General features: G+C 53.4%; 5 protein-coding genes across 5 annotated transcripts; 4 read left to right on the forward strand and 1 right to left on the reverse strand.

Moving 5' to 3' along the window:
- Nucleotides 1-2,094: 2,094 nt before the first annotated feature.
- On the forward strand, nt 2,095-4,258 carry BDP55DRAFT_692533 (P-loop containing nucleoside triphosphate hydrolase protein; the record flags this gene model as incomplete). The annotated part of the gene is made up of 2 exons (XM_060577129.1): nt 2,095-2,252; nt 2,341-4,258. 2 exons carry the CDS (start codon nt 2,095-2,097, stop codon nt 4,256-4,258), a joined length of 2,076 nt encoding a protein of 691 aa, XP_060431652.1.
- A 1,970-nt stretch (nt 4,259-6,228) lies between these two features.
- BDP55DRAFT_692534 (INO80 chromatin remodeling complex Ies1) lies at nt 6,229-8,315 on the forward strand (the record flags this gene model as incomplete). Its single annotated transcript, XM_060577130.1, has 2 exons — nt 6,229-6,742; nt 6,796-8,315. The coding sequence occupies 2 exons, from the start codon at nt 6,229-6,231 to the stop codon at nt 8,313-8,315; spliced, it is 2,034 nt and encodes a 677-aa protein (XP_060431653.1).
- A 5,522-nt stretch (nt 8,316-13,837) lies between these two features.
- BDP55DRAFT_548506 (ABC transporter) lies at nt 13,838-18,394 on the forward strand (the record flags this gene model as incomplete). Its single annotated transcript, XM_060568845.1, has 4 exons — nt 13,838-14,221; nt 14,321-14,743; nt 14,867-16,035; nt 16,090-18,394. 4 exons carry the CDS (start codon nt 13,838-13,840, stop codon nt 18,392-18,394), a joined length of 4,281 nt encoding a protein of 1,426 aa, XP_060431654.1.
- A 1,750-nt stretch (nt 18,395-20,144) lies between these two features.
- On the reverse strand, nt 20,145-21,242 carry BDP55DRAFT_548694 (uncharacterized protein; the record flags this gene model as incomplete). Its single annotated transcript, XM_060568864.1, has 1 exon — nt 20,145-21,242. The coding sequence occupies one exon, from the start codon at nt 21,240-21,242 to the stop codon at nt 20,145-20,147; it is 1,098 nt and encodes a 365-aa protein (XP_060431655.1).
- Nucleotides 21,243-23,233: 1,991 nt separating this feature from the next.
- BDP55DRAFT_726859 (rRNA-processing protein FCF1) lies at nt 23,234-24,379 on the forward strand (the record flags this gene model as incomplete). Its single annotated transcript, XM_060579208.1, has 8 exons — nt 23,234-23,269; nt 23,472-23,676; nt 23,730-23,739; nt 23,798-23,850; nt 23,904-24,031; nt 24,090-24,110; nt 24,175-24,240; nt 24,296-24,379. The coding sequence occupies 8 exons, from the start codon at nt 23,234-23,236 to the stop codon at nt 24,377-24,379; spliced, it is 603 nt and encodes a 200-aa protein (XP_060431656.1).
- Between the last annotated feature and the right edge of the window lie 235 nt (nt 24,380-24,614).

The following is a 24,614-nucleotide window of genomic DNA, read 5'->3' on the forward strand; positions in this document are numbered from 1 at the left end:
ATGACGTCTTTTGGTACTTTCAGGCGTGGTCTGGAGTTTCTATCCACACGAAGTACGAATACTGAGGTTCGTCCTGAGGAGTACGCATCCTTTTTCTCTTCGAAATCAGCCTGTTGGTGATGAACGCCGCCAGGATTCAAATACCAATGGCAGCAGTGTGCGCACATAGATGGAAGGTTTGAGGTGCCCATAAAAAGGCCTTGTCTCAATCATTCGGTTTGTGGTCACGGTGCAGTGAGATCTCACCAAGCCAGACCTTTTCTCCCACCATTCTCTGTGTCTTCATTTCGCTGTAAGAGAGAGACTTGGCCATAATCCTGGTTATGGACAGCTTGGATTATATCTTATCGCCACCAGGACTCCAGTCTCCAGCCTTCCATATATCCATTACAACGACTTGCGGGGCACCCTGTAACCCCGAGCTTCATCTCTTGTTTCTTCCCGTCTGCGGATACAAACGCTAGTCTGACCCTGCCACCAGAAAAAGCCAGCCCCAATACTCCGTACTCTGTATTCCGTACCCAGCCAAGAAATCACCTCATTTAGGTAGGTACCAACCTTCTGCAATTATCTTATCGGGACTTGTTTGCCATGGAGAAATGACACCTACGCGTTCCTGAAAGTATACCCATGCCGTTGGGAAAATTGAGAGTCGGTTGGCACGGGGGGCGCCAGATTTAAACTTGGGAAAGAGGATCGGAACACCCAGCCGTGTTGGACTCCAGGGTCGGGTCCGTTCATGCGCGGGCCGTAGCGATAGACGTGACGTTTGTTCACCTCAGCTAAGGTGAGGCACCCGAGCACGTTGTGGCACCTACCTCCAAGGGTACGTACCGGCGTGATTCTTCGTGGTTCCTCCTTCCATCTCCGCGGTGTCCCGTCAAAAGACTATCACTGGATCGGTTCCTGTTCCCTCCCTCCTCTTCAGCCCAGACGAAGACGATAAAATACCTACGCACTCTACGGTAGGTAGTGACTCAAAAGAAAAAAATTAGCATGAAGGGGGAAAACCTGGATGGTTGTTGGTTGGAGAGAGTTTAGCGTGGCCTGTCACCTCACATGTCATCATACTTCTGCTCCCTTCACCCTGTAAAAAGCGAGCACATGCTACACGTCCTCGAGGATGGCCAATCCGGTGCCTTGCTTATCCACCCCCTTGGCGGGCTGTAGCGGCTGAGAGGGAGCCTGGAGCCTGTCGTGCGCTCTCACTACCCGTAGATACCTTACTCCTGAGTCCCATCCTGAGTCTTGCCCGCTCGAAGCCTGAGCGGTCGGCGGGCGTATGCCCCGGGGAACTTAGGAAGTAAAGGCAGGCACTGGCTGGGCTCCTGTTGTCCAGGCTGGGGGCCAGTCCAGTCCAGTCGAGGCAAGGGCAGGCCGCAGACTCACCTCACCGCAGAGTGCAAACAAGGGAAGGAGCGCCTCCCCAAATTTTTCTGGGAGGGAAGGCACGGTAGGGTGCGTGGGTGCCGTACCTTCTTAGCCAGCAGCGCCCACTGCCCAGTGCTGACGGAGGCAGGTTGGCAGGGGTGTGTGGCCTTTTCTGGTGGATTCCGACACAATCTCAAACCGAATTTTTTTTTTCTCCCCTACTTCTTGCCTCCTCCTCCGATCTTCAAAATCCCTTTTCCCTCCCACAACCTCCCCCCTCCCCTCCCACACAAAACTCTTCCCACCTCACAAAAACAAAAGGGATTATATTCCTTCAACCCCCCATCCCCCTCACCGACACCTCACATTTCATCACTTGTTCTCTTGTCTTTCCTTTGACGCATCTTGGGAAAAGCAAGCATCAAGAACTAATCGTCGTGCGCCAAAGCACTACGCGCCTGCCTAATAGACGAACACCGAGAAGGACAAACTTTGGAAAGTCGACACCCCGACTTTCTGTTTCTTCTTCCTCTTTTTTCCATCCTTCGGTTTGCTTTTTTATCAACCGCGGACCGGCTTCCCTTCACTTCGACTTTACTCTTTCGCTGTTTTTTCAGTCGTTTCGAGAGTAATCCGACCACGTCGATCGATTTCAAGATACCCTTCCGTGGACATTCGAACAATCAAACTTTTCTGACCACATCCACGATCAAATCACCCATCATGGCTGATCAACTCAACATGTCTGGCCTGAATCTCCAGGACCAGCAGAACCAACCCCGCTCGTACATCCCGCCTCACATGCGTAAGATGGGTGGTGCGGCTCCTCCGGCGATGAACGGTGGCGGTGGTGGTATCAACAACAGCGCTTGGGCTGCTGGGTGAGTCCTTCTTTCCCTCCTCGCGATAAGGGCATTTGTTGCCCGCTTGCTTTTGTTATAAGTGATAACTGCTAACAATTTACAACAGTGGCCAGCAGAACTTCAACGCTGCCCAGCCCGGCGGCGACTGGCCTGCCATGGGCGGCCCTGGCGGTCCCGGCGGTCCCCCCGCTGCTGCCCCTGCTCCTCAGCAAAACTTCCAACCCCGCGGAGGACGTGGTGGCTGGCAGGGAGAGGGCGGTGGCCGTGGCGGTTACAGCGGTGGTGGCTACGGTGGCCACGCCGGCGGCGGTGGTGGTGGTGGCCAGCAGGCTCGCGGCTCTGGCGATGGTCAGTGGCGTGACGGCAAGCATATTCCCGGCCCCGCCAACCCTCGTGTTGAGCGTGAGCTCTTCGGTACCCCCGACGACCCGTCCAAGCAGCACACCGGTATCAACTTCGAGAAGTACGACGACATCCCCGTCGAGGCCTCTGGACACGACGTTCCCGAGCCCGTCCTGACCTTCTCGAACCCTCCCCTCGACAACCACCTCATCGGCAACATCGAGATGGCCCGCTACAAGGTCCCCACCCCCGTCCAGAAGTACTCCATCCCCATCGTCATGGGCGGTCGCGATCTCATGGCTTGTGCCCAGACTGGTTCCGGAAAGACTGGTGGTTTCCTCTTCCCCATTCTGTCCCAGGCCTTCATCAACGGCCCCTCTACCATTCCTCCCAACGCAGCTGGTGGATTCGGTCGCCAGCGCAAAGCTTACCCCACCTCTCTGATTCTGGCTCCCACTCGTGAGCTGGTTTCCCAGATCTACGAGGAGTCCCGCAAGTTTGCGTACCGCTCTTGGGTCCGTCCTTGCGTCGTTTATGGTGGTGCCGACATCGGCTCCCAGCTTCGCCAGATTGAGCGCGGTTGCGACTTGCTCGTTGCTACTCCGGGACGTCTTGTCGACCTCATAGAGCGTGGTCGCATCTCCCTGCAGAACATCAAGTACCTCGTGCTTGACGAGGCTGATCGCATGCTTGACATGGGTTTCGAGCCCCAGATTCGCCGCATTGTCGAGGGCGAGGACATGCCCGACGTCCAGAACCGCCAGACTCTCATGTTCTCCGCCACTTTCCCCCGCGACATCCAGATGCTCGCCCGCGACTTCTTGAAGGACTACGTTTTCTTGTCCGTCGGTCGTGTCGGTTCCACCTCTGAGAACATTACCCAGAAGGTCGAGTACGTCGAGGACGTTGACAAGCGCTCTGTGCTTTTGGACATTCTCCACACCCACGGTGCCGGTCTCACCCTCATCTTCGTCGAGACCAAGCGTATGGCCGACTCTCTTTCCGACTTCCTGATCAACCAGAGCTTCCCCGCCACCTCCATTCACGGTGACCGCACCCAGCGTGAGCGTGAGCGCGCTCTCGAGTTCTTCCGCAACGGTCGTTGCCCCATTCTGGTCGCTACTGCTGTCGCTGCTCGTGGTCTCGATATCCCCAATGTCACCCACGTTGTCAACTACGACTTGCCTACCGACATTGATGACTACGTTCACCGTATCGGTCGTACTGGTCGTGCCGGAAACACTGGTCACTCCACTGCATTCTTCAACCGTGGAAACCGTGGTGTCGTCCGCGAGCTTCTCGAGCTTCTGAAGGAGGCTAACCAGGAGGTTCCCAGCTTCCTCGAGACCATTGCCCGTGAGTCTTCCTACGGTGGTGGCCGTGGCGGTCGCCCTCGTGGCGGCGGCCGTGGACAGGGTGCCAACCGTGATTTCCGTAAGTACGGCGGTGGTGGTGCCGGCGGCGGTGGTTTTGGTGGTGCCCCTGGCGGCGGCTTCAGCGGTGGCGGTGGTGGTGCCTACGGAGGTGGCGGCGGTGGTTTCGGCGGCCCCCCTGCTGGCGGCTTCGGCGGCGGTGCTGGTGGCGCTGGCGGTGGCGGCTACAGCGGTGGTGGCGGTGGTGGCTACGGCGGCGGTGGCTATGGCAACCCCGGTGGCCCTGGTGGAAACTCGTCTTGGTGGTAAACATTTTTTCCATCACGACATCTGGCGACTGCGGACTAGACAGAAAGAGGTCTTGCAGTACGCAGCCAGGCAGCATTTCCAACTAGCTGCGAGTTTTCGAGTTTTCTTTTTCCTTTGGGTTTGCGCGCATGGGTCGACATGGTACGCATTCATCGTCACGCTTTTTCTGCATTTCGACTTTTTTTCGACACGGCGACATGACCCCGAGAGCCAACGGTTGTGCCTCTCAAACTCCAACGAGAAAGCATCATCGGGTGTTCGGACAGGCATCGGCATCGATAGAGAGCATTTCTTTGATTTTGCTGGACCGAAACTCCATGATACCCTTAGATCGACATTGGGAAAAGCTTTGAGAATCGGCAGAGCTGCATGACAACACATGCGATGTGCTGCAGCGTGGCCGGATCTACGGATACACGACACGGATCCTGGATCTGCCTACGCATTACGACGATCATGTTTCTGCTTTTCTACCAGCGTTTTCCCCCGAAGGGCATATTCGACGCTTTTCGATGATAGAAGGGTCATGCATCTCGCCGTGCATACAATAGACAAAAGTGGATTTTCTCGGTCGTCTGGTCATCATCGACGCTGCAGGTCTGCCCCCGGGGCAAACAGGGCAGGGCAGCGATATTGAGGACAAGGCGGCGGCATAGACTGGACTGGTAATGGAAGGTTCGGATGGACGGTCGACAGAACGGATAATCACAAGACGTTTTGAGAGCGGGAACCAGTGGCCCTCCCAGGCACAGATTAGGGATTCACAGGGAGGGGATACAAAAGTTCTTGCTCTTAATCGGTAATGGCCACAACATGGACATGGTCTTCAAGCTCCTGCAATGGAAAAGGAATTGCGGGGGGCTGGAGGCATCAGAGACTTCGGTCTTGGGTTCGGGGCGAGGCGGCCGTGCAAGGCCATCCCCTGGTAGACAGCCAGTCTGGACTGAGAAGTCCCAATAAAAACAGATTCTGATAAAAAAAACCACATGGAAACGCTGCATGCATGAAGTGAAATATGATGTCTGTCGCCAAAGATGATGGGAATACCTGAGGCTGACGATGTAGGTACAGTGAGGCTCTAGCAACCTGCAATTAATTGCATTTTACCATCCTCGTGTGGATGCAATTTCTAAACCCTCAGATTCCTCAGTATAGTAAAGTAGATTCTGGACAGTTTTTTGGCCGGTTTTCATTTCCTTCGAAGCATCACGTTCACTAGGTCAGCGAAACCAAAGCGAACAATCAAGTGAACGAAAGTCCTAATATTCACTACTCGTAATGGAACCAAGTCCGAAAGGAGAATTGATACAAAGTCATTCCGCTCCAGCAGCATCATTGGCCATGGTATAAAATAGCACCGCGATCGATCATGTTTTTCTCGAGAACTCGGCTGTGTTGGCCGTTTGTCGATCGACGGCCAGCCATTTGGAGTGTCATGTGAGCTATGGACTGTGACGAACACTTGGTGGAGTTGGATCCGGAGAAACCTGGCCTCGACGCCAGGCTGTGGCCGCAAGGGTAGGTACGTACAGATCACGGGCAGGGGCTGCGGACAAGCCTGGAATTTTAGTGGTCGGGATCAGCCTGACGCGCTCCCCCAAATCGTGAGCTCCGCAGTGGGCTCCGTGCCTCGCTTTCCAGTGATAGTTGGCGGTATCTCAGCATCAGCAGCTGGTCTGGGCGGTGGACAAAGTGCTATCCAATTCAGCCCGTTACATGGTACTTGTGCCCATCCATCAACCAATTGCTCCCACTTCACCTAATTTTGCAAACTATCACCTTTCCAACATCAACCCATCCCTTAACTCGAACAGCTACTAGTTCGATAATCGCGATAGTCGCGGCCACCATACCATCCTCTCCGCATTCGTGTTACGAGCTCGACGACATTGCATTCATGATCGCAAGCCATCCGAATCTTCCCTGAATCAATCAACCCTGCCGATTGACCAACCTTGTACCTTCCATCTATGTCGCCCGCTTCTCCCGATTCTACTGCGGGCGGCGCAATGTCAGACGCAGAGGCACCTACGTCTCCAGCGCGCGGCGATGAGGGCAAATCTTTCCTCTCGCAAGCGATGACCGAAGATGACGATACCCGCATGATGGACGGGACCCCCGAGCCAGGTGAGAAGACGACAAGCCGCGGCAAGGGGAAGAACGCAGCAAAGGAGTCGGCTGGAGCTGTCACGGGAAAGATCCGACACCTGAAAAAGGAAGATGGCGAGCCGCTCTGGCGCAAAGACATCCAATACGACTTCCTCAAAGCCATCTTCGATGACGAAACAGTAGTGTTCACCAACTCGTACGAGCCCGAGAAGCCTCGGCAGAACTTCGCCGATCTCTACATCGACACAATGTCCCGGAGCAGCAAGACCAGCAAGGTCCTTCGCGACAAACTCCTTACCGATCGAGCCGCGGCGAAAGGCATGGCCATGGTCTGCCTACTGGTAAATATTGGCAGAATGAACACAACGCTCAATTGTCGGTCCATCTCCACCATCAGTGTCTCTAGATATATGCTAACGAACGGACAGTCTTCCCCGAGATGCGAGCCCAGTTGCGAACATACCATGCCATTCCCTCGCTCCAGGCGCACCAAGATGCGCATGCATACAAGCAACTCCAGGATGCCCCGAGATTGAAGTCTATCCTGAAGGGCGGTGCCGAGGATCGTGAAGAGCCTTCGAGTCTCAACAAAATCAAGGCTCGAGAGGTTCCTCGGACAAACCCGGTCAACCTCTTGTTTGTCATCTGCCAGTCGGCTTCCAAGATCGCCGAGTTGCATTTCCCCCCCGGGCGAGAGTTCCACGACCTGGTCATGAAGACAAATTTCAACAGCCAGTCTCGCGCCAGGGCATTTCTCTGGATCATGTGGTTTTACCTCGAGTCCGACTTCACGGAGGAGGGCTGTGACGAGAACCCCTTCGGCCCGGGTGTGGACTATGGCGTTGATGTCGCTAATCAAGGCGTCCCCGAATTAGAAGAGATGACCCCAGATGAAGAGGCTGCCGAAAACGTTGATGAAGAGGTGGAAATCAAGTTTGGCGAGGAGAAGCAGAAGATGCGTGCCAAAATTCTAGAAGCAGACCAGGCCTATCTCGCCGACAGTCAGACGAAGCGAGGGTCAAGGACTTCTCGTGTAATGGCCGAGGATGGTCCTGCCATCTTGCCCCGTATTCGGCCTTCGAAACACGAGTCTGATATGGATAGCACCCGTTCGACGCCACCACCGAAAGCACTAGGACGAGGTCTTGGGGGCTCGGTCCGACGTGGCGGAGCACCTCTCAAGTATCAAATCTTTGAGGCCTCGTCGCCAGCCGGTCCAGCTCATGGTTCAGCGGAGGGTATTGTCGCAAGAAAACCCCGGCCTCCCACAGCACACCAAATTGCGGTGGAGAGGAACAGAAATCAGAGGGTTGAATACATACTTGACCGGGGCATAAGGAGACAACACCACAAGGCCAGGAGGTTTAGACGACAGGATGGCGCGGTATACCGAGCGTACAAACGTATTCAGCAGATGCCAAACCCGTTTGAAGACAGCGAGGGCGAAGATGGCCCGCAGCGACAGTTGGCTTCCTCCGGCGATAAGACCGTCGGCGCCTTCCGTCAAAAGGGATTCGGTGGCCTGGTACTTTTGACTACAGAGAATGACGATTTCGGTGAAGAGGCAAGCGCCTACGCCGCAGCATTTAGACGCACATCACGACGACTGGCCCGATGGTCTGCTCACGAAGGTGAACCCCTGGGGGTTATTCCTCCTAGGAAGAGGAAGAAGGCCGATGGCGAGGCTAATGGCCACGGCGATGCTGGCGATATGACCATGGATCTTGACACGCAGAGGGCTGATGGATCACAATCCCGGATGAACGGCGACATCGATGGTGACGAGACTCTCGGCGACATGACTATGGGAGACATGACCATGGACGACATCGATGATGCGGATAAGACGGCTGCGCCTGACGATGAAGAAGAGCTAGACGATATGGATAGGTCTCTTCTCGGCCTTGCCGCTGATGACGGAGAGGATTCCGCCTCCGACGACGAGTAGAAACCGTCCCGGGAGACGGCTGCGTCGTCCCGCGTCGCTGGCCAACGCCGCAGTGGACGCCAGCGTCGAGGTCTCTAGACCCCTGAAGCCGTCATTATCACGTGTGATGGCCGCAAGACGGAGCTGTACTGGTCGTTTTTTCTTTCTCTTTGGTCGTTTTCTAGACTTGTGGGCGTAGGAGTTGTATACTAGCTGGAACGATGGAACAAATACACCAAAAATTGGGCGCGATGGTCACGGGAAGGAGGGCGGTGGAAACACTTTCAAGACGCCGAGTAAGAAAGCATCTTATAGGGCGCGCGTCTTTGGGGTGTTTTTTTTTCTCTGTGTGTTTGGTACGGGCTTTTCTCTCTTATGTCTTGCTAGTCTCTTTTTTTCTCTACTTCATCATCGTCGTGCCGTAGTAAGGCACGCAAGTTACAATAGACGTCATAAATCATTCTTGATGATTGTGTTGCCTGTGGGACTGTATTTGAGATGGTGTTGCCTCGAGGACGAGAAGCGCAAGTGAGGCATCATCGGTCATGATGTTAGTTGGAGTCGTGATTGCCCTTGAATGTCTTTTCAAGAGGAACATTTGAAGTTGGCTGACGAGTGAAGTTTACCGACCTCGCCCTGAGGTCCGAAGACGCGCTTTGGTGTTGATATAGCCAAAGTAACCGCAAAGCAGAACACAAAAACAAATAGCCAAAGTAACGAACGAGTGGCGATACAATAAGCTTCGGTCTACTGTTCTTTTTTTTCCCTCGTCCGACGAAGCTACTCGTTGGCAGCTTTGTACTAGCGACTGTCTTGTCGCTAGAGATAGTCCATGATTCTCATTTCCCAAAAACGACCAAGTCTAGTCGTGTAGAATGCTAACTTGAAAGATCTAGCATGCCGTAGAGACACTGATGCACACCTATCTCGTCCGCATCTCGCCGCTGGATGTTAATACTACCAAAGGGCGATGACTTCTCGTTTGTTCCATCGTCGGTCTCGTAAGATGAGTTTTCTAGTTTTTTTTTCAGGCTTAAGACCTTTTCAGATATAGCGTGTAAGTATATTGATGTTTGAATGTTCTGCCCTGTGTTTGTATGAATGTGTGTATCTATATATATGCATATGCTCACATTTAACACAACCATGCTTACTTTCGTTATCCGAGGTTCACGGGGGAGAATACTTGATGTCGCAACCCTGCGGCATGCTTGCGTGCTTGTCTTCCCCGGATAAGAGGCTCAAATAAACGTGCCTACCTACCCCGTCCTGTCCCGCTGAAAGCAACTACATTCGAAACTTCTCTACTAGCATCGTCTGGATGAGGTCCGAACCTGGAAGACAGGCCTGAATCGATTATTGAGTTCCTCTTCCAGATGCTGGTTGCAGGCTAGAAAAGCCAGTTACTTGGGTTGCATATGGCAATCCTATCTACCAAGGAATCGAGCTTTTCAAGGCTGTACACCCCTCCTCAAATCACGAGGGAGTTTCGACGCAAAGTTCCCTCGAACTCGACAACTTCTTTGCAGCAATGGTACCTTAGGTGTCGTGGAATTCGTTCCAGGTTGTCCCCACCGCCAGCATTTCTTCTCAGGGACGGCAGTTTATAAGGCATCACCATTGGCAGAGTCTTGCAGCGTGGCCAAGTACAGCAAATTGCAACTTGAGTCTGCCAGGCAATTGCAGGTTGTTTCAATTCAGCCTTGCCATGCTTGTTGATTGTAGCTCCCGAAATATTATGCTACATAACGGAATGAAGACCTCACCGGCATCCAGGAATTGAACCTCTTACGACCCTGCTTCATAAAACTGAAGTCCTCACATCATGCGGTACTTGAAATCTAGCTCCCCTCCCTAAAGCAGAGTCGTGAGGTTGACCACCTGTTTAGATTCCAGACGACTCCTTACAATCTATCTAGCTCTCGCATCATCTAGTCGATATGCTGAGCGCCCGCTAGACTGAGGGCAACTCTTGAGACTTCAAGTGAACATGGCATTGATACTCGGCACACCGCAACATCAGCTCTCGTACCCGAACATACCTACTGAACGGGTGCGCCGGATGAGAAGGAACTAAGCATGAGACGTTGACTCAGATCGGCCGATTGACTCCAATGTCCGGACGGTGGATTAGTCCTTGAGCTATGTGGACAATACGCTGCCTAGCACCGTAGTCGAGGCGGTTGTGCCTGCGCGCGCCTGCTTATAAATCTAACCGCCGTCACACGAGGTACAACACTGCAACCAACGCGCGCGGGGGATCAGGGTCATTACGAGAGAACTCCGCGACTCTGTGTCAGATTGGGGCAAGTAGTTGCGGAGATGCGGGCGAGGAGTAAGAATGGCATTAGTTACGCCGCATAGTCGATGTAAGCACCTTGGCCGAATGGGTCCAAGACTTTGGTGGCCCTACCAAAGAAAGATAGCTGACGACAATGTCACTTCTCAACACTTGCAGGTCGGTAGAGCACATCTCGATTGATCGTGGTTTTCGTTCTCGTCTGCAGTCGTGTGACACAGCCACGCTGCAAAAGGCCTGCATTCATCCGAAAACCACAGGTAAGTAGAGAAACACTGTAGTGCCGAGTGCGAGTGGTCTGCCTATCGATCTGAAGCCTCGAGCATCTTCTTACTTGTTTAGGCTTGTCAGTCCAGGACTTTGGCTGGCGGGGGGCCGGCTCCGAGGGGGGTGGAGCTGGTGGTGACTGGCAACCAATTTCTCCCGGCCGTTCTCTTCAGATGTCTTTTTGCAAGCTGCACAATCTCCTGTTTGAGAATTTATAAAATGTTCATGACGATGTGAAAGAAGTCCTGATAGGAACGTTGGAGACTGTAGTTTATGTCAAGACAATTTCAAACTGCCTGGTCGTCCCATCAACACCCTCGAAGTGTATGGCGGTACTCCGTACTGATAGAGTGGTGAGGTGTCGGAGTTGGTGAAATCCATACGCAGGTATTACGCGTATTCGTAGGCGGGCTTGCTGCTTGCTAGGCTCTTCAGGTCGAGAGGCTAAGAAGACTAGAGAACATAGTAGACGAGGGTGGCATGGGCCGTTCTGGGGCTTAAGTCCTTGCCGACTAAGTCCGCCAGTGCCCGGCAAACTCGGTACCGGTTCGGCCAAAGGCCTAACTCCTCCAACATCTGTGCCAAGATGACGGGGAGAAATAGGTTGTCTATCCGAACGGGTTCAGACTAAGGTGGTGTGGAGTCGTTTCTTTTGCTCTTTTTTTTTCTTCTTCAGGAAACAGAAAGCTCTTGACGAGGACGAGGGTTATGGTTCATCAGTTGTTGCCAAGAGTAGCTTAATCCCAGGTCCATGATCCATCAGAAGAACGAACGCAAGAGAAACCTTGCTTCAACTGTGATATGACAACTTCGGATGATCATCGAGACTGGACAGTCTTACGCGGCTTGGCAAGACTCGTCTCAATTTGTGGTTGGTGTAGACCACGCGGCCAGTGAAGAGACTGGCTTCGGATTGCATTCTATGCGATTTTTTCTCGCGTTCCAACTCCAGGGTCGTTTGATGAATCATAGATCCGTCCACTGCAGCGGATGTGTGTGCGCCAACGATCTTTCCACGAGGGTGGTTGGCTTCAGGGATGGGCGCTGGATGCAGGCGGCCGGCAAGCGTTTTGCCTACCCTGGTGCCGGTCTTTTGAGGCCAGCTTGGACCGCTGGCAACACCAGGCTTCTCGAAGGGTTCGTCTTTGGTGCCCAGGATACCTGGCATCAGCGGGTCCAGCTGCGACGGATTCTCTTTCCGCAGCCATCAATCGAGAAGACAGCAAACATGCTGTGTGGAAGGGGCCACAAATTCCTTGGAATAACCTGCACGTTCACCTGCCCTGTCGATTGTCCTGAGTCGTGAGTTGGAAGCTGGCTGTTGGGACGGGGTTCGCCACTCGTCGTTAGCAATTTTCAGATGGTGCAGAGTTGAGCGTTCGTCTGATAGAGGAGCACAACAGGTGCTGATTCTCTGCCGGTCTCCGAATAATACGAAGACTTCCGCAACAGGAAGCATGTCGAACTTGACAAAGCACGTTGAGTATCCAATCGCAGACTGATAAAATCCAGTTGAATAGTGGTCGAAACAGGAGAAGGTTTCGAGGCGTAGCTTCGGAATACCACGCGGCTTTGTCAGCTACCTCGCCAGGTTTGGTTTCGACTTGCCGATGTCACGGCAGAACAGATCGAAACACGCACATGGCGTCGTGGAAGGTCGGATTACCCGAATTAAAGGGCCTAGAACTTTGTAGTGTTGAGAAGCAATACCTGTCTTGAGTTTCTAGGAGAAGAGAGATTGTGGCTGCATCTTCTTACACGTAAACGTGGGTGTAAGCAGTGTTGGGCAAGACCTTTTGTTGGTTAAGCTTAAGACTGAGTCGTCAGCACCGAGCAGCACCTTTTTGCTAGCTCAACTATTTGTCTCTCATCTTGCCGAACCGTTGCCAGTCCGGTCCTGCCCCCAAGAGACAACTGCATCGGCTAGAAAGTGGCCGCTTAAAAACCGAAGGTGCTTCGGGTGTCTGTCCGACAAGTCTTGCCTCCTTACCTGCTTGCCTGCCACTGCCTGCATCGAATGGAAGCAGTCTGTGTGAAGTCACTTGTGCAGTTGCGCTTGCCGGGAATGGTCACCTTCTTGCCTCGTGCTAGTCATATCGTAGCATCCCTGTCTTCTCCTGCCCCATCCTGTCCCGTTTCGTCCTCTGTGCCGTTGCACTTTCTTTCCCACCGGAACCAAAGCCCACCGCAACTCCCAAGTCGCCCCCCCTTTGGTGTTTGTCCCATGTACTGTGTATATCTAGCAGTCGCAACTAAACTGCAGCTTGCTTGTCCTCTGCTGCTACGCCAGTACGAAGTACATGTTGCAGGGACAAATGCCCTTTGTTCTAAGTGGTGCCCGTGGCCACAATGGCCCATCCACCTCCACTATCCGGTTGCTAGAAATCCCCTTCGGAGAGTGAGAGCATCTTGGAAAATCCCGTCTCCCTGGCCCGGACAATCTGATCCATCTGTGTGCCAATCTATCTACCTTACTGCAAGCTGTCCCATTTTGTCCACATCTTTCTGTCGGCCGTACTTTATCATTACACGCACCTTTCTCTTTCTCTCTTTTTGAGAGATGCGTAGCTGACCATTCCTGACTCTTTCTTACTTTTCCACCTGCCAGTCCTTGCCCCTCCGCTCCATTCTTCCCACACGAATCCTGACGAAACGTCTCGCTCCAAGCCCTTCGGACTTCGTCACCACTTCAAACGGATTTCGACAGCTTTCCTTCGCTGTTTGTAAGCGGGTCTCGGGTGCGCCCATCTAGTCCCCCCATAATAAGCTAGCCTGCCCAAGTGACGGACATAAACATCCATCCCCGTCAACGCCACGAGCGCATAGCAAACCGGCTCGGCATCTATATTGTCTCCTTGGCGCTTGGCTTGTAGCTAGATCCACCGTCACCGCCAACATTGAAACGACACTTGAGCTCTACTCCCCGGTTTGAAGATCAACTTCTCTGCTCAGACTCGCTTGAGTCTTTCGCCAGAGAATGGCAGACAAGGACGAGAAAACAAACATCACGGCTCCTGACCCACTAGCCGCTGCTGTTGAGCCCGTCACGCCCCGGGAGCCAGAAAATGCCACATTCGCCATTGATATCGACAAGGCAGATGAGAAGGATGAAAGCTCCGACTTTGACGAGAAGAAGATCAGACCAGAGCTGAAGGCGACCAAGAGCCATGCTACCGATGCCAGCGTCGCCACCACAACTGCAACCCATCGGGTACCAGAAAGTAAACCTTGGTACAAGACGCCAAATCCACTGAAATGGGGCGGCATTCCTCCTGTCCCCGATGAGAAGATCGTGTCCCGGGAGTACAAAGCCGGCTTCTTCAGTCTTTTGACTTTCCAATGGATGGCTCCTCTGATGAGTGTAAGTGAAACTGCGCCGGCCTACTTGAATGAAAGGAAGGCTTGGGCCATTATAAGCCAAGTATAAACCAAGTGGAAAGGAGACTGACTTAAGTTCCAGGCCGGATACAAGCGGCAGCTTGAACCCAACGATATTTGGGCTGTCAACCCAGACAGGGGGACAGATGTCATGACAGACAAGTTGAAAGCTTCTTTCAAAAAACATATTGACAAGGGAAGCAAATACCCATTGTTGTGGGCATTACATGAGACTTACTTCTTCGAGTTTTGGCTTGGCGGTATGCTTCAGCTCGCGTCAACTGTCTTCCAGGTCATGTCACCCTTCACCCTGCGCTACCTCATCCAATTCGCGAACGATGCCTATGCAGCTTCTCAACAGGGCTCACCACCTCCTGCGATTGGCAGGGGAATTGGCCTGGTGATCGGTGTCACCTTCATGCAGATTTTCCAGAGTTTGGGCACGAACCATTTCATCTATCGCGGCATGATGATTGGTGGCCAGTCAAGGGCAGTCCTCATCAGCGTCATCTTCGAAAAGGCCATGTCTCTATCAGGACGTGCCAAAGCTGGTGGTATCAAAGACTCCGCGGCAGACGCCTCGCAAGTCAACGAGAAAGGCAAGAAGAAGGCCAAGAAGGATGCGAAGAAGGGAGACGCCAAAGGTCCTGGCATTTCCGGAGATGGCACGGGATGGGGTAACGGCAGAATTGTCAACCTCATGAGCGTTGATACATATCGCATTGATCAAGCGTCAGCTCTCTTCCACTTGACCTGGACTGCGCCCATCTCCTGCGTTATCACGCTGGTCGTTCTGCTCATCAACTTGAGCTATAGTGCACTTGCCGGATTCGCTCTCTTAGTTGCTGGTATCCCCTTGTTGACAAGAGCCATCAGAAGCTTATTCAAGCGGAGAAAGTCCATCAACAAGGTCACGGATCAGAGAGTCAGCCTGACCCAGGAAATTCTGCAGTCGGTCCGTTTCGTCAAGTACTTTGGGTGGGAGACCGCATTCCTCGACCGTCTCAAGGAAATCCGAAAACGGGAAATCCACGCCATTCAAATCTTGCTGGCAATCCGAAACGCCATCAACGCTGTCAGTCTGTCACTGCCCATCTTCGCCTCTATGCTATCCTTCGTCACCTATGCAAAGACCAACAACGCCTTGAACCCCGCCGAGGTCTTCTCATCATTGGCCTTGTTCAACGGTCTTCGTATTCCGCTCAACTTGCTGCCGCTAGTTCTTGGTCAAGTCGTCGATGCCTGGTCATCATTGAAACGAATCCAAGAGTTCTTGCTGGCCGAGGAACAAGAGGAAGATGTGGTCTTCAAGCCAGAGGGTGAGAATGCATTGGAGATGACGAATGCTAGCTTTACCTGGGAGCGAACTGCAACCCAGGAGTCTGAGAAGCCTGCTGGTGGTGCCCCAAAAAGGGACAAGAAGGTTGCGACCCAAGTGCCTGCACCCGCAAAGAATGTCTCCAAGCCCAACGAGCCACTGGCCTCATCTGGCGACAGCACGGGAGACGGTGCCAGCACGCTTGTCGAGGAGGAACGCGAACCTTTCAAGCTGCAGGACATGAACTTTGAGATCAAGAGGGATGAGCTTGTCGCAGTCATTGGAACAGTCGGAAGCGGCAAAACCTCGCTACTGGCCGCGCTCGCAGGTGACATGAGGAAAACATCTGGCGAAGTTGTGCTTGGCGCTTCCCGAGCCTTTTGCCCACAATATGCATGGATCCAGAATGCTACGGTCCGTGACAACATCCTCTTCGGTAAGGACATGGACCGAGCATGGTATCAAGAAGTCATCAACGCGTAAGTAACATCATGGTAGTTTCCTTGCAATGAGTTGGACTGACCTGGCTCTAGTTGTGCTCTGCGCCCCGATCTTGCCATGCTCCCGAACGGAGATTTGACAGAGATTGGCGAACGAGGAATCACAATTTCGGGAGGACAGAAGCAGCGTCTCAACATTGCTAGGGCCATCTACTTTGACTCCGATATCGTGCTCATGGACGACCCTCTTAGCGCTGTTGACGCTCACGTGGGACGGCACATCTTCGACAATGCCATCCTCGGTCTCTTGAAGGGCAAATGCAGGATCCTAGCAACGCATCAGCTCTGGGTTCTTAACAGATGTGACAGGGTCATTTGGATGGAGGGCGGCAAAATTCAAGCCGTCGACACCTTTGACAACTTGATGAGAGATCATCGTGGCTTCCAGCAACTATTGGAGACAACTGCACAGGAAGAGAAGGAAGACGAGACCGCACCCACTAACCTGGCTGAAGCGCCCCAAGGCGACAATAAGAAGAACAAGAAAGGCGCTGCTCTCATGCAACAAGAGGAGCGCGCTGTGGCAAGTGTTCCCTGGAAGGTGTACGGAGATTTCATCCGCGCCTCTGGTTCCATCCTCAACGCACCCTTTTTGATCTTCCTCCTGATTCTCTCCCAAGGAGCGAACATCATGACCAGTCTTTGGCTGTCCTACTGGACGAGTAAGCGTTACCCACTGTCTGACGGACAGTACATCGGCATATACGCCGGTCTGGGTGCCCTCCAAGCGATACTCATGTTCGTTTTCTCGTTGCTTCTGTCTATCCTCGGCACCAAGTCTAGCAAGGTTATGCTTCGACAGGCAGTGACACGAGTCCTTCGCGCCCCAATGTCCTTTTTCGACACCACACCCCTTGGCCGAATCACCAATCGGTTCTCAAGAGACGTGGATGTGATGGACAACAACTTGACAGACGCCATGAGAATGTACTTCTTCACGCTGGCCATGATCTTGTCCGTCTTTGCCCTCATTATCGCCTTCTTCCATTATTTCGCCATCGCACTCGGACCACTGTTCGTGTTCTTCATCCTCGCTTCCTCTTATTACCGCGCATCAGCACGCGAAGTCAAGCGATTCGAGTCGGTCCTTCGATCCACCGTATTCGCAAAGTTTGGTGAAGGATTGAGTGGCGTTGCCAGCATTCGAGCCTATGGTCTCAAGACTCATTTCATCGCCGACTTGAGAAAGTCCATTGACGAGATGAATGCTGCGTACTACCTCACATTCTCGAACCAGCGCTGGTTATCGACTCGCCTCGATTTGATCGGTAATCTTCTTGTCTTCACCGTTGGTATCCTCGTCGTGACCTCACGATTCAGCGTGCCCCCAAGCATTGGAGGCCTGGTACTCAGCTACATTCTCGGTATCGTGCAGATGATCCAATTCACCGTCCGTCAACTCGCGGAAGTTGAGAACGGTATGAACGCCGTGGAGCGAATCCAATACTACGGCACTCAGCTGGAGGAAGAGGCGCCTTTACATACTATTGAAGTCCGGCCTGAGTGGCCTGAGAAGGGCGAAATCGTCTTTGATAACGTGGAGATGCGCTACCGTGCCAACTTGCCCCTTGTGCTTTCTGGTCTATCGATGCACGTGCAAGGAGGCGAGCGTATTGGCATTGTCGGTAGAACGGGTGCGGGCAAGTCGTCCATCATGTCTACTCTTTTCCGTCTCGTCGAGCTGTCGGGTGGGCACATTACCATTGATGGTGTCGACATCTCCACCATTGGTCTGCATGACCTGCGATCCCGCCTAGCGATCATTCCACAAGACCCAACGCTTTTTAGGGGCACAGTCCGCTCCAACCTGGACCCGTTTAGCGAGCATACGGATCTGGAGCTATGGTCCGCCTTGCGACAGGCTGATCTCGTCCCAGCAGACGCGAACCTAGAGGATCCAAGGTCTAAGGAGTCGTCTAGCATTCACCTTGATTCCGTCGTCGAAGAGGATGGCCTCAACTTCTCTCTGGGACAGCGCCAGCTCATGGCCCTGGCACGCGCTCTCGTCCGTGGCAGCCGCATCATTGTCTGCGACGAGGCGACGTCCTCCGTCGATATGGAAACGGACGACAAGATCCAGAACACCATCGCCACGAGCTTCAGGGGCAGGACGCTATTGTGCATTGCCCATCGTCTGCGCACCATTATCGGCTACGACCGTATCTGCGTCATGGATGCCGGCCGAATCGCGGAGCTGGACACGCCTCTTGCGCTGTGGCAGCGGGAGGGCGGCATCTTCAGGAGTATGTGTGACCGCAGTGGCATCAGACTGGAGGATATCCGCGGCGCGAGCGAGGGTGCTGCTCCCCTGGAGATCCAGGCTGGCGGATCGAGTTAGTCGAAAACATAATGAAGTGGTGTCATCAGTGAATGTTAAGGACTAAATAAAATGGAACGCACTTAGGAAGAACAAGTTGGGCCTCAAGAAAAAGAGGGCAAGCGAACCGTAGGAAAGATGGCGGTTGGGACAAGTGAGATTCATACCCCACCCTCCATATACCATAAGCATTGAGCATGTCATGCTGTGAACAGAGGGCGTGTAATACAAAATAGAGAAAATGAAATAAAAAACCGATGAGGAAAACAAGAATCCCACACCAACGTTCCGCAACTGCATACTTGCAAGTGACGTGAAGCTCTCATCGTACCTGTACCCCCGTGGCTCCAATCGTCGCTACTACCACCGCCGCCGCTGCTACCGCTGTGACCTTGTCGTCCCAATGTCTCGGACAGCAGGGCGCCCAAAGGGTTGCGAGACCGAAGCGAAGAAGTCTCTCTACCACGATTCCACAGCGTTCGTCTTGCCCCCGGATCTAGATCGTACGGAGGGAAGGGGTGGGGACGAAGTGTGATACATGGCACCGGAAAGGTGTGACGAGATCCGGTGGGTTCACGACGGGTAGATGCACCTGGTACTCCGTACGCCGGTCGCGGTTTGCAGACGAATTCAAGCGAGGATTTGAAAAAAAAAAAGGAAAAAAAAAAGAAGAGGTAAGAGATTCTGAGAAGAGGGGGCGAGAGATGGAAGCGTGTCGTGATGGAGGTGGTGACCGTTGAGGGTCGAGGGATACCGTGTAGGTCTTATCTGCAACAATTCGGTATCCAAAAGAGCTACATCACAGCACCAAGCGAAGTTTTCGGTTGATGGGGGACGTACGAGCAAGACATCCGGTTTATCTGGTGTTCCTTCGAGACAAGTGAAGACGGAAAGATGATTAGGATGTAACCACCTCCCCCCTAAATCACGAGCATTTCTAAACAGAAAACCCAAGGTGATGAAGATGCTACATGCGACGTTGCTCTCGGTCCGCTCGGTCCCCCCCCAAAGATAGCTCCATATCCGAGAAGAAAAGAGGCTCATGTTTCTTTTTGTCCACGGAAAGCTTCCACCCTTGCCCAACGTTGTGTCAAAAAAGTTTAAATAGATTGGGATGATTGCCGAAAAAGTCAAATGGGCTGACGACATGGGACCAGCTGATCTCTCTATCGCTATCCGTATACACTTCAGACGTACATAAGGTTTCCCATGCTGAAGAGATCAGAATTGTCAGCGGTTGTCGTGACGACGTGTAGAAAGACTACATGCAGCTTGACAATTGGTAAACATGTCGGTTTACACAATCACATGATATTGTCCCAAGATATGACTCAAGTTTTTTCTGCTCATTGAAAGAATATGTACCAGCGAGCGATGAGAAGCGAAGACAGAATGCCACCGGCGGATCGTCATCACCAAGACTCCCAGTCTAATGCTCCTTTGCAACTGCGTGGTGAACAGGGAGGGCAAGATACATCTAGACATCCACCCATGCACGGCAGCCCTGTGAGAAGACCTAGCTATGCCTTTAGACCGCGCTCCATCTCAAACTTGCTGAAATAGCGGTACTGAGAAAAGCAACCGATCTCACTGGATGATGATTAAAAGCAGTATTCCAAACCGGTGATGCAACGTGATGATACCCCTAAACGCCATGAATGTGCCATTCAAAAAACCCCAAGCTGTGACGTCTCGCCATTTTTTCATGACGTAATGAAACTGTTTTTAATGCAAAGATGCAGTGAAACCAAAAAGGAGAAAAAAATCATCCTTAAAATCGACCACCGGGAGAATTGTTGGCATTTCGAGATCCGGGGCGCATCTGGCTTGGTGGGAAGGCGTTGGGGTTCTCATCCAACAGGTCCTCGAGGTAAGCACTGGGAGCTCTTTGTCCGTTACCAGGCGCCGCAGACAAGTTAACAGAGCTTGTGCTGAAGTCACGTCTTGCGCCATACGAAGGGGACTCCGGAGGTGTAGATTCCCTCAAATTATTGCGGCTTCCATACTGGCCTCGTGATTCGGGGCGGAGGTTCGTCAAACTTATTGAGTGACCATGAGCAGGACTGGGAGACGAGGTGGCAGCGGCGTAAAATCCAGAGGGCAGGAAACGAGAGTCGCGGTTGGTGGCAGAATTGTTATTGTTGTTGGTGTTGCTATTGCCGCCACCAGCTGCAGTAGGCGAGAAGAAGAGATTCGACTGGCTTGGCGTCGCAGAGGGAATGGGGCCGCGCTGCGTTCTACGCACACCACGTCCACCATTGGGAACAAGAGAAGGAGTCGATTCGCGATCGGTGTATTTGTAGAACTGCGCTGGAGGGGCAGGGAAGCTCTGCTTGTCGTTGGCGACATACTGGGCGTTGGCGGCGCGGGCGACGGAGCGGTGCAGCAAGCAAGCGATGATGCCGCGCCAGATCAGAATACCGAGGCCAAAGGCGCCGAGGATGGAGCCCACAGCAATGAAGACGGTTCCTTGAGGGGCACTCGAGCGGTGCATATAAGGAGCGTTATTGGTGGGAGGAACACTCGCTGGTGGATATGTCGTCACAATGGGTTGGTTGGTGAGGGATGGGAGACCCGTGAGGACATCACCAGTGGTATCGGAGGTGCCAGTGATCCTTGGGGCGGTGATACTCTCTTCTGTTGTGGCAACGGCACCGGTGTTGGAGATAACGGCGGTTGCCGCGGTGGTGCGCGAAGGCTGCGCGGCCGAGGTGGTGGCATCGTTGGTAGAAGCTGCCTGCGAAGCACTGGTCTGAGCATCACCTCCGCTGGTATTGTCTTGCGCAAGACCCGTGGCAGAGAAGAGAGACAAGGCGACAAAGGTAGACAGGAGAAGCGTGCGCTTCAGCGAATGGCGTGACGAAACCATGGTCGGTCGAATTTGAAGTCCAATTCCGACCAGGGGGTCGGTGTTTACGGTGGGATGCGATGCTCCGAAATCGAGATGATGAAGGCGTCAGTCACTTTTTCCCAGACACTAGATATTGTTCTGTTGTCGGATCGAGGAAAGAAGGTCGATTATGGCGGTTGGATCGGTGCCCGTGGGCAGAAAATGGAGATGGTCGTCGTTGTGGTGTCCTGCCGGATGGGGCGGTCGCTTCGTTCAGCTGGGTCAGGCTGGATGCGATGAAGTCCGGAGAATCGAACGAAGGTATCGCGGGAGTTGCGGATGCAGACTGGAACAAGCAAAGCAATATGAAAGAAGAAAAGGTCCCGCTGGCTAGAACATTGCTGGTGCCGACTGATCGTTTGCTGGGTGGGCGGCTTCCGAGATTCGACGTGAGGCAGTCAGTCAGGGAGAGAGGGTTGGAGGGAGCAGGAGAGGGACGGGAGGGATGAGGGTGCGTGATGGGGAAGAGAAAGGGAATGGAAGGCAAAGGCGGGCCCCTGGTCAGCAGGGAACACCGGGCCTGGGGAATAAAGGAGGAAGGGTCCTTCCCTGCTCTGGAGGAACCTGCTGAGAGCGCCAGTCAGCGAGTGGTGGACAGGCACGCCGCGCACATAGGCGAGAGGCTACAGCCTACAGCATCCATTTCGTGTTAGCGGACTGGGCGGTCCCCGTCCCTGCCCTGGGCTGTGGCGCGGTACATTTGGCTGCACCTGAAGGTTCTGACGTGCTGCTGTGTCGGGGTCTGTTTATTTTTGTGCATTTGGGCCGCATTTCCTGGGAATGCGAGAGGGAGAGAGAGACATGCAGACACAGTGCTGCCAGCTTATGCAAGCCAGGTTTTTGAGCTGCAGGAGACGCGCAAATCCGGGGAAACAGCCACAGTGTGCAGTCCAAGTACACTATGCCAGATGACTGTACAAAAGTCACCCTCCATTTTCGACTTCTTTCGTGCTTTTCGAATGCCCACCCGCGCTCGTATTGAGGATTGAGGTGTCCAACAGGCGAGCGTTGATCCCACTAATCATCAAATCCAGTCTCCCAGCATGCGCTACAGTGGCTGCAGGTCGCAACCACCATCAACACGAGCCATCCATCTGGGGTAAGCGTACCTGGCAGATAGATGCCCACCCATTTACGCAGTCCTAAGGACCAAAGATCTTCGAACTCATTGGAAAAATTATGGGCCATGAAGCAATGGTGAGCCTCGCTGTGGAATGCAAATGATGCCCCATTTCTCTCCACCAGAGTCCCAGTGGTCCCCTATCTTTGTTGCTTCGCTTCTTCGGCTTCGCCTTCGTCAGACCTCCAGTATACTAGTTTGCAATTCATGCCGGATGCTTCAGACTAAGGCAAGGCCATGAATGGGCGCGGCGGGTATCAGACCCTTCTCTGATCATAATGGGCTCCTATTATGCACGCGCAGGGCAGTGCACAGAAGTGCTGATGCAAGGCACCACAACAGCACCAGTCCAGACTCCAGACTCCAGCGCAACGCCCACCTTGCCTCCGGCGTTTGGGCGCCGTTGATCGATCGTTTGCTTTTCCTGGGAGAGGAAATTGCAACGCCCGACAGCGGACAGAGGAAGACTGTGGAGGAGAAGACCCCTTGCCATTCGTCCAGTCTCTGAGAGTTTCATTGTCCCCTCATTCCGGTTGCTCTGGGTCACCCTCCACTTCCAGGACCCACCTTGCTTGCAAGCGCTGCGTGGCCTGGGCCCATCTCCTCACCGAGCGCACAGACTAGAGGCACCTTCACCGAGCAGCTGAGTATCATACACCGAGAGCACCGTCCGTTCTACACCGAAAACTTTTTTTTCTCAGCTCTCGGCCCCGCCGCATGCGCTGGACGGCCAAACTCAGGAAAACGTCAACGCAACAGCCTTGTTCAGCCTCGCCGACGCCAGCACTCCTCCACTCGACGACGACGACGACGACAACCTATACCCGATTCCCCATACGAGACCGAAAACATGGGTGTTCAGAAGAAGACCAGAAAGTTTGGCGAGGTACGTTTGCCCGTCCTCGCTTTGCGCCGAACTCCCGCGCATCGCGAAGAAAATATCAGAATCCTTATCGATAAGAACTTTTTGGTCCCCCGAATAAAAGTTCACGATGGTCGCGATATCTGAAAGCGGACGTTGGAAGCCCGAGGCCGCCTGGACATCGATACTTGCGAATAAGTTTGCTGACTATGTATGTTCCTGCTAGGTCAAGAGAGTCATCGGCAAGAACGACGCCCGGCGCAAGGAGAACCTGAAGAAGGCGGAAGAGGCCGAGCAAAAGGCCAAGCGTGAAAGAGGTGGCCCAGATGGCGAGACTATTGTCAGGGAGATTCCGCAGGTTCCCTCGCAGATGTTCTTCGAGAGCAACTCAAGTCTCGTGCCTCCCTATGGCGTCCTCGTCGATACCTCATGTAAGGCCCCGTTGCCCATCCCACTCGGTGCTCAGTTGCTAACCATGTTCCAGTCTTCTCCCGGTATAATAAGCCCGCCCGAACGCATACTCCTCGCCCTCGTTAACTAACCTGCATCTAGAACCGTTCAGATGAAGTTGCCAGTGATAGAAACCATGATGGATTGTCTCTATGGTAGGATCCGGTACTGCAAGAATGTTATTTGCACCAGCTGATGTCCGAACTAGCTACTTGCCACCCTATCGTCACTGACTGTGTCATGGCCGAGTTGGAAAAGCTTGGCCCCAAGTTCCGCCTTGCTCTCAGAGTAGCACGCGACCCTCGTTTTGAACGACACAAGTGCACACATAAAGGAGTAAGGCCCGCTGCGAGTACTGTCGCGATTACCAGTTGCTAACAACGTTTCTCCTCAGGTGTACGCCGATGACTGCCTCGTAAGGCCCCAAACCGCTTACATCTTCGATTGACTGAGCCAAAATACTGATTAACTCTTCATAGGTGTCCAAGGTGTCTAAAGACCGAGTGTACCTCGTCGCGACCAACGATAAGGGCCTCGTGTCCAGAGTATGTCCAGCCTTGTCCCGTAAGACCACGACGACGCTAACACCAATCTTTTTAGCTTCGTCGCATTCCCGGTGTTCCAATCATGAAGTGTGGACGTGGAAAGTACACCATCGAGAGATTGCCCGACGCCCCGATTTAAGCTTGAACCAACAATGTAGGAGGCAATTCGCGGTCATTCCGTCAGCGCGAGGGAGAACGGCAAGTCCTTTGAACGGCACAACGATACGATCGTCAAGTTGGAAGATAGACTCGAATGTTGTGGCAGGCTGGTTTCTTGACGTGGAAAAGCGACATAAAAGTCGTGGGGATGAAAAAGACATGCGCATCGAGCCCAGGTCCACCAAGCCCTGGAAAGGGAGCACGGCGAGGGAGAA

The sequence above is a fragment of the Colletotrichum godetiae genome (genome assembly GCF_030913485.1).
Source record: "Colletotrichum godetiae strain CBS 193.32 chromosome Unknown BDP55scaffold_13, whole genome shotgun sequence".
Classification (NCBI taxonomy): Eukaryota; Fungi; Ascomycota; class Sordariomycetes; order Glomerellales; family Glomerellaceae; genus Colletotrichum; species Colletotrichum godetiae.